This window comes from Limulus polyphemus, unplaced genomic scaffold (assembly GCF_000517525.1).
Source record: "Limulus polyphemus unplaced genomic scaffold, Limulus_polyphemus-2.1.2 Scaffold6846, whole genome shotgun sequence".
In the NCBI taxonomy this organism is placed as follows: domain Eukaryota; kingdom Metazoa; phylum Arthropoda; class Merostomata; order Xiphosura; family Limulidae; genus Limulus; species Limulus polyphemus.
In genome coordinates this window covers 5501-15580 of record NW_013672456.1, presented here as the reverse complement: position 1 = coordinate 15580, position 10080 = coordinate 5501, and the positions used below count along the sequence as shown (strand labels likewise).

At 35.8% G+C, this 10080-nt stretch overlaps 1 protein-coding gene across 1 annotated transcript; it reads left to right on the top strand.

The window, feature by feature from the left end:
* Positions 1 to 8076: 8076 nt before the first annotated feature.
* Positions 8077 to 9691, top strand: LOC106474120 (the record flags this gene model as incomplete). Its single annotated transcript, XM_013934810.2, has 2 exons — positions 8077 to 8187; positions 9116 to 9691. Coding segments are annotated over exons 1-2 (625 nt in total), but the record flags the coding sequence as incomplete, so codon positions are not given.
* Positions 9692 to 10080: the final 389 nt, after the last annotated feature.

Below are 10080 nucleotides of genomic sequence, written 5' to 3'. Positions count from 1 at the left end.
GCAGTGGAAGATCTTGATATCAGGTTAAATTGTGATTTGCAGTGGAAGATCTTGATATCAGGTTAAATTGTGATTTGCAGTGGAAGATCTTGATATCAGGTTAAATTGTGATTTGCAGTGGAAGATCTTGATATCAGGTTAAATTGTAAGTAGCAGTGGAAGATCTTGATATCAGGTTAAATTGTAAGTAGCAGTGGAAGATCTTGATATCAGGTTTCCTGATTTCTATCCACATTAATTATTAATTGATTTAAAAGTGTATGGTTGTACCTCTTCATCATGTCTTTGGAAGATGGATGAAGGTATGTTGTCTTGGTCTTGTTGATTTAAAAGTGTATGGTTGCACCTCTTCATCATGTCTTTGGAAGATGGATGAAAGTATGTTATCTTGGTCTTGTTGATTTAAAAGTGTATGGTTGTACCTCTTCATCATGTCTTTGGAAGATGGATGAAGGTATGTTAGTCTTGGTCTTGTTGATTTAAAAGTGTATGGTTGTACCTCTTCATCATGTCTTTGGAAGATGGATGAAGGTATGTTATCTTGGTCTTGTTGATTTAAAAGTGTATGGTTGTACCTCTTCATCATGTCTTTGGAAGATGGATGAAGGTATGTTATCTTGGTGTTGTTGATTTAAAAGTGTATGGTTGTACCTCTTCATCATGTCTTTGGAAGATGGATGAAAGTATGTTATCTTGGTCTTGTTGATTTAAATAATCTGACACATTTACACAAGCGAGGTTGATTCAAATTTCCATCCCTGATCTAAGGGAAGTTTCATAGGCACCCCAAATCTTGAAACAAATTCATTGTTAAGTTCCCTTGTCAACATTTCTGCTTCCTGGTTAGGAACGGCATATACCTCTGACAATTTGAAGAAATAGTCATCACAATCAGGATATTTATTACCACTGTTACTTTATGACCGAGGACCAAACACATTCATGGTAATTCTCTCAAGTGGTGCTCCAACACATTACTGCTGTAGCTGCTTATGTAATTTCGTGGACCTTTTCTTCACAGCATAGTTCACATAAGTTTCTCAAATTCTCTACAGATCCTCAACACTCAATACTATAAAAGAACTCTCTCTTCAGTGTCTTCTTAACACCAAAGTTTCCAGGTTTTGGAAGGTTGTAGAGTTGATGAAATGTAGATAATGTAAAAATACTAACTGTAGTCGTTGTTTCTGTTCATGGAATCTTCCCATTTCTGACATAAGCTCTTTTGTAACCATAATGAATCCCACTATACCAGGTACATCTTTGTCTTTGGGATATACGGAATGAGTATTTGCCAATGCAGGTTGTTTGTACTATTCTTGATCACAGAATAACTGGTTTCAATGGGATATACGGAATGACTATTTGCCAATGCAGGTTTTTTGTACTATTCTTGATCCACAGAATAACTGGTTTCAAACTCTTATCTTTTGCTTAGCCATCTTTTAGTTGAGTGTTGGACCATTTGTGGATGTCACATCTTAGATTATATTCTGTTGTATTTTAGGCTTGTTTTCTTCATTATCTTGTGCTTCCCTCTTTTCATAGTATTTACAACCTTCATTAACACGTGGTCTTTAGGATGATGTATCAGCATTTCCATTTTTCTGTCCAAGGCAATGCACAGAGGTAAAGTTATAGTCCTGAAGTTTCTGGAGCTATTATTCTGGATTTTGAACATTTATGAGTGACTTCAATGCTGCATGATCTATATGGAATGTAAAATTTTGTCCATATTGGTAAAGATTAAAATAATTTTGGGTTCGAACATTAGTCACTCTTTTCCAGTTGTAGAATATCTCCTTTCTGTAGCATTCATTGCCTTGCTATAGTAGACAATCACGTGTTCTTTTTTGTGTTTTTATTTGTCATAACAATGTATTTCATCTGCATTTAAAACGAGTAAGTATTCAAGAGTTGGATATGCTAGTACAGGAGTAGTGGTTAATATTTTCTTCAGTTTATTGAATGCTTGTTCACAATGAGCAGTCTAAAAAAAATTTGGTGTTTTAAGTAACTTATATAGTGGACAATGTATGTCAGAGAATGATTTTACAAAACGATAATAGTAAAAGCAAAGTCCAAAAAATCCTCTAACTTCATGCAAGTTTCTTAGTGTTGGCCAATTCTGAACGGATCCAATTGCTCTGTATACACACCCTCTCTGCTTACCATGTATTTTAGAAATCTTGCCTGTTGACAGAATGATTCATACTTTTAGGATTCAGCTTAAGGTTCTCTTGCCTCAACTGAACCATAATTTTTCTCAGCCCATCAAAGGTCTCCCTATGTGTGATTATGTCATTCAATTAGTTTCACGATAGAGCAGCAGTAAGTCTATGGACTTACAATGGTAAAATCCGACGTTTGATTCCCTGTGATGGATACAGCAGATAGTCCAATGTGGTTTTGCTCTGCCAAACGAACAAGTCATCCAAGTAGATAAGTATGATATTCCAGGATAGATCAGGGAGAGCACACTCCACTAGTAACTTAGATGTAGCACAATAAATTGTTATATTCCACTTCCTACAGTAAATAATGTCTTCTCTTTATTAGTTTCATTGACTTGCACTTGCCAATATTCGATCTTCATATCCAATGTTGTAAACCACTTTGACCCAGATAAAGCATTCAAAGTAGAGCCAAGCCTTGAAAATGGTTAGACATCCTTCTTTGTGACTTCGTTCACCTTCTGATAGTCCACACAGGACCTTGTGAATCCATCCTTTTTTCTTCACAAGTTCAACAGGTGTTGCTCAAGCATTATGACTTCGTTCACCTTCTGATTGTCCACACAGGACCTTGTGAATCCATCCTTTTTTCTTCACAACTTCAACAGGTGTTGCTCAACCATTAGTACTCGTTCATATTGCTCCTTGTTAGTTGAGAGCCTAAAACCTGTGTTTTTCAAGTGAAAGTCATCTGCCAACTGATATAGTAGGGATGCATCTCCATTTTTGTTCTTATGAAATATTTTATTTATTTGAACTAAGTTATGAGTTCCATTGGAAAAAGTCATGTAACATGTAGACATGAACACCCATAAGAGCTATACAGCTTTTATAGTTGAGGTGGTAAGTTGTCTTTGTGTGAGAATTTGATATCAGACTTCTTACATTTTTTCTCGAAGACGACTACTTCTAATGATGTGGAAGTAAGTACTACCCATACAGCTTCACATCTGACTTGAATTTTGTCTTGTTGTGTTCGTGGTCCTAATGACAACATCTTTATATTTCAGATCGATGACAGCTCTGTCCATCTTCTTTCTTCATCTCTGGGGCAATTCCCCACATTTCATTAACAAATTGGTTCAAACTACTGTAGCTTTAGAACGAGTGTCAATCAACATACTACAAGGGTCCCACCCATTAACTCATGCACCGATTTCTTTAACTAATGAATTTATCTCATATGTGGTACATTGAATATTCTCAGCTGAGCTTTGCCCCATAAGTTTGGCTAATTCCTTGTTTGTGTTGCTTTGTTAGCTCTTTGTTTTTCCTTTGGTCTGATAGGGCTTGAAGATTCATCCTTACGTTATTGTCTCCTTAATAAATTAAGAACTGTTGATGGCCATGTTTCCCACACATATAAGAGTTCCCAGGAGGAGATTTTATACCATACAGGCTTTTGTCTGTAGTTCCTGGCAATATGTCATTTAAAGTTACACTTAAAATATCTATTGTATTATGGTTTATTTCCTCTAGTTCTATGTAACTAGTCGTCTAACTAATCCTTTCGGCTCTTCTAGACTATTGTCAGAGGGGTTGAGTTTCAATATTAATCAATCTAATGATCCTAAGGCCTGACATGGCCTGGTGGTTGGGGTGCTAGACTCGAAATTTGAGGGTCGTGGGATAAAATTATGTCACTGATCATGCTCACTCTCTCGGTCATGGAGGCATTGTAATGTGACAGTAAATCTCACTTTTTCTTGGTAAAAGAATAGCTCAAAAGTTGGCAGTAGGTGGTGCTAACTAGCTGCCTTCCTTCTGGTCTCTCTCTATGTACCACATCCAAACAGGACGTTTGTTCAGTGGGTGGTGTTAACTAGCTGCCTTCCCTCTGGTCTTATATAGAGAGTCAATAAGCTCACTGGGTAGACTGTCACATCCTAGTTATTCCAGGACAACTTATATAGAGAGTCAATAAGCTCACTGGGTAGACTGTCACATCCTAGTTATTCCAGGACAACTTATATAGAGAGTCAATAAGCTCACTGGGTTGTGACAGTCTGTCCTGGAATAACTAGGATGTGTAAACTGTCACATCCTAGTTATTCCAGGACAACTTTCACTGTGTAAACTGTCACATCCTAGTTATTCCAGGACTGTGTAAACTGTCACATCCTAGTTATTCCAGGACAACTTATATTTTTAAAATCAAGTTTTATTATCATGCAAATATCTCTCTCTACCAAACGACTAAATTAAAAAATTGGGACTTGTAGCTTGCAAAAAGAACAAACATGCTGACTGACTTCCTGATTAACTTTCTGATCACTGAACAACTAACTCTACCATTTAAAACACATATTAACTCATGCTGTCTAATTAAAACTCCTTAACTAATTTGGATTTGACTAATTAATTCTAACTCATTCATTTCATGAATGTTGAGATGTCACCAAGGCTTAAATTTAAACATTTCTGAACCTTCTAGACTTCACGTAATTATTGCATAATATAGAAGACTTTCTAGTGAACAAAATGTTAATAAATATAACCTACAATACTACATTTCGAATATATATACACAGCAATATTCAAGAATAATATAAGAGAGACTGGTTATGAGAGTGCTCCGGAAAATTATATGTGATATAATTTATAATAAATCTGAATTTTCCTCTGTTAATTTCCATCCCTGAGTCTTTCCTCACTCCTATTAGATCTCATTAGATCACATTAGATCTCACAATACATTATTCTCCTTTTAAATTTGCCCCCCAGTGGCACAGCGGTATGTCTGCGGACTTACAATGCTAGAAACCGGGTTTCGATACCCGTGGTGGGCAGAGCCCAGATAGCCTTTGTGTAGCTTTGTGCATCATTAAAAACAAACAAATCCTTTTAAATTTCTGTCCTGCAAGTCCTATGTTTGGGATATTACAATGTCTCCGGACCGGTCAATGGTATATGATATAATCAGTTAAATACGAGACCCGTAAGGATCAAGCATAGCCATTTTTAACTCAGTTCAAGTTATTGTTATAACGTTGTTCTTTCATTGTGGGGGGGGGGGGTAAAAATAGTTTGAATTCCAGTCAGTCCACGTAACGATAACAAATTAATTTACTTCTTCCTCAATGTTTCAACAAGATATTGTTACGTCTCTGTATGTTCGTTTGTTAATTTTCCTGCGATACAGGTAGTATTCTTCTTACACTGGCTCCTCATGTGTCCTTGCTCTCCACAGTTCCAACAACCTTTCTGGGTAGCAGCCTTTCCTGCCATGGCATCTTCTCTGTGTTGAAGTTTCCAGCATTGAGCTTTTTTGTGCCCAGGTTTATTACAGTGCCAGCAAAGTCCCTCAAACTTCTCTGAAAGCTGCCCCTTTCTGGCCTTGAATCCTAATGACTGTACCAACTTTGGTACCTCTGTGCTGGACTTAACGTAGGATTCAAATTCAAGAGCTCTGGCCATTGCATCCTGCATAGTAGAGGGGTGTGCTTGCTTTACTTGTATCTTCAGTTGTGGACTGTCCAAGGCATCTACAAACCGATCCCTCAGCAACAACTTGAGGAGATCGGGTGGTGCAGTTGGGTAGGCCTTGTGTGCCATACTTTCCAAATCCTGTGCCAGCTCTTGCAGACTCTCCCCTTTAGCACGAACTCTCATCCTAAACCTAGCCCTGTAGACTTCAGAATGATTTTGGGTTCCATATCTGAGTTCTAGAGCAGCTTCCAGTGCCATAAAGTTGTGGCGGTCGTCTGCTGACAACTGTCCAAGTATCTCCAGTGGTTGTCCCTTCAAGTTCTTTGCCAGATATACTGCTTTCTGCTCATCTGTCCATCCATTCATCTCTGCCAGGAGATCAAATTGTGCTCTGTATGCTTCCCACGGTGCCTTCCCATCAAATTCCTCTGGCTTCCTTCATACAAGATCACCCCTATTGCTGACATTTGTATCTGGGATGTGACTTCTAACAGGACTGAAAATGTCTGCATTAGGTTTTAGCTGCGGGGTCTGAAAGGGGCTTGCCATTGTCTGGGTGTGATTAAGTCGATGGTTAATGTATCATCCTTGTGTAAAATACAGTAAATCATCCTTTAATGTATTTAATTCGTTTTGAAATTTACTAATGTTTTCCATTTGTGTACTCTGGCTTTCTCTTAATTGTTGGAGACTTTCTTCTTGTTTATATTCTTTCACGTCCATCCACTGCTGTAATCTCTCTTGTTTATTTTCTTTTACCTCCAACAGCTGTTGTAATCTCTCTTCTTGTTTCTTTTGCTGTTCTTCTTGTTTCTTTTGCTGTTCTTGTATTGCTGCCATCAGATCTGCTAAGCTGTAGTTTGATTTGCCACTTCTCTTTTCCATTTTTTTTATCTTTTCAATCCCACTTCTGACACCAATTTGCTACGTCTCTGTATGTTCGTTTGTTAATTTTCCTGCGATATAAGTCCTTTTTTTAAACCAAACTAGTTTATTTTTCCTCAATACAACTTTGCAATGCACTTAATTTCCACTGTTACTTTAACTTAAACACACGCTATAATTCACTCACTTTACAACCATGCTTGACTTAATTGTCCGTCTCTATCTCCACCTGTCAGCAACTATAGTTCCGATTTCTGTATCTGCTATTCTCTGTTCCCACCGACAGTAACTGCTGTCCTTGGTTCCCCCACTCTCCCTCTCTCTTTTGTCTAGTGCACTTATATACAATAATAGCGCCTGCGTAATCTCTTCAAGAATCTTCTAGACACTCACCACGTGCTACCAGCGTCACTTGACTTCCGCTGTCGTAACACAAATGCGTGCATATCACGCACTTGCGTTTTTCGCAAACCTTCTAGATACCAATTACGTGTTACCAACGTCACGTGACTTCCGCTGTCGTAACAATATTGTAACTTCTTAGCCTAAGTTCACAAATGACATTCAAACGAAAACCCCTCGCTAAATGTATTATGATAAACGTAAAAAATAATTTTTTTCTATAATATCACGGATAATGATCGAGTAACTGAATATACGCGATAAGTTGATAACTAACACTGATCCAAGTATTTCCTTGGAACACAACCACTGAAAACAAAACTGATTCATTTATTTGTTTGCTTAAAGTTAAAAACAAAGCTACATTGGGATATCTGCTATATCCATCGCGGAGAATCGAAGCCTGGATTTTAGCGTTGTAATACTCTAGACTTACCACTGTCCCACCGGAGAACCTAACTGATTCGTAGCTAACTTACTAATGGAATGGTCAATTAGTATTCATATCTGATGCGTTGGCCCACTTCTTGATAGTTGCCAATGTTCGAGATTTTCATAATGTCAAAATTAATACATTCCACGCATTCTAGAAATAACTAAGTCATGCGTCCTCTACCTAACACTTAAATTAAAACATTAAAAATATAGCTTACAGCCTTACAACATTATAACTGTTGACCTGAACAAGGTCAATCGTCAGCATTACTAGCCCCTTATGTAGCTACTTTTATTGGAATGGCAGGACTTGACGGTCACAATTTATAACTCGCACACAACCAAAGTGCAAAACGTGTTGAGCGACACATTTCAGCTTGAAATTTGGACCTCACGATACTTACTCTGATACGCTAACCATAAGACTACGTTCTGGTTACCCAACCAGCTGATTGGAAGAACAAAACACACGCGTAAAATGATGATAATTCTCAAATAACATTTTTTTTTTCTAAGCCATACATGAAAATTAGATTATTTACTTACAGTAAAATAAATTTAATTACTATAGGAAAATTATCTCTGTGTAATTTTTATTGTCTTTAAATTAAATATTTTTATGTTGCAACTATATACATATAAAATATTTGAATGTAACTGGAAGTTCAAATAGCATACTTGTCTTTAACCAGAATATGAGTATAAAGAAGTACACAGAAATATACACGTCATCATTAATTTCTAGGTTTTGCAATGGCTGACAGTGAGGGTTATAATCCTGGAGGACAAAATGGTGCAGATGGTAAATTAAAATTAGTGTTTTTTAAATTGATTTTAAAAATATTTTTTACTATATTATTTCAAATTGTTGTACTTGATGAAGTTACTAATCTTATTTCAAAGTGTTAGTCTATAAATATAAATTTGCAAAGTTAAAACCCATAACTTTTAACTATCACTTTATAATGTAAACATATATGTTCAAGCAGTGTTGCGAAAGCCGACTGAAATAGTAACTTGAATGGGCCTACATATTGTTTAACGCTAACGTTAAGCCTAACGGAGCTAAAACTAAGGATAGAAAAATCATACAAGCCTTAGATACTATTGTAAAATTAATTTTTTTTCTACTTTGCATATGCACCACATGGTTTTACTTGTGATTAGATAAACAGAGTTTAGGCATAAATATTATATATATATCTTTTTTTTTTTATGTGTATAGACAGACTTTGATGATTGAACATAGACTGATATTGATAGAGTTAACAATTATATAATTTCTAAATAACTACCAGTTGTATTTATATGAGCTGTATTTTCAAAGGTAGAGTTGAGTGGTCTCATACCATAGCTGGCAGTAGTAATGTTGCATAGTTGTAGTAATTAAAAGTGTATTTATTAATATTAGTAATAATACAGTTAATGTTTAAGGCTACTACCTTTCCTCAGAAATAACGGTAACACTAACGGTAGGTTATTGATAATTTGAACTTTACAACTAATTGTGTATAGAACCACACAAAGTTTAAACTGTAGCCCAAGTGGAAGTAGTTTCTGTTTAACTGAAAGTAGTGTAATTAACTACAGTAAAGATGGTTAAACAAACCAAAAAAAAGATAGAACAAAAGTGGATATTAATTAACATGCACATTTTAAAGGGAAAAAATATAGTGCCTATAAATTATGAAAAAATTTAAATAATTTTTAATATTTCTCCATCGATATAGGATATTACTCTGAAGACACTATAGAGAATGCTGTAAATGTGATCCAACACACTGATAAATCAACAGTTAATGAAATCAAGGAGAAGACCAGTGTTGGACGAAATGATCAAATTGAAGGTATAGATAGACATATTACAGAACCCGTAGAGCTTGGAGTAAACAATGTTGGTTTACAGCAAGGTAATCTAAAAGAACAGACTGTAGATACAACTGAACAAGAAAATACGTTTAGTTTTTTAGAAGACAAGAATATTTCCCCAAATGTGTCGATGAATTCACAAAATGAGACTTTTTTAAATGTGACACCAAGTACGAATGATGGAGGATATTTCCTTGTACCGACGTCAGATTTTAATAGCTCAACACAGATAACAACAGAAACTTCTGCAACTAATATTTCTTTGCCAAAAGACGATGAGGATCTGGGGAATAGTGGAGCTGGCAGTGAAATGTCGAACCATAATTGTGATGAAATATGTAATGAATTGAAGGAGGCTGTTACTAAAACAAAATTGACTTTAGCATCAAAATTTCAAAACAGCGATGTTGAAGCAGATTGTGTGTCTTCCGAAGAAGGTTAGTTTTGTCTTAATGTGTGATACGAAACTGGTGAAAAACCGATTATAAGTTTTTGTAATATGAGCTAGAAAACAGAACTTTAAAAATGACTGAATTAATTTCTTTCTTACACAATAAATGATATTGTTTTTAAAATCACTTTAAAACTTCATTAGGATCTCTCGCTACTAAAGATAACAGTTAGATGTACTTAGAAGACAAAAGAAAGCTACGTGTACTGACAGAATATTTCACTCATGTTGCTGAAATAATAAATGTAGATGAATTATAGACATTGAACTTTTAAATCATAAACAAGTAAGAATTAGATACGTGTAATATAATATTCAAATTTAGTGAGTTGAAGCACTTTATAAAGTCTCTGTGGTCCTGAGTATATGCCTTCC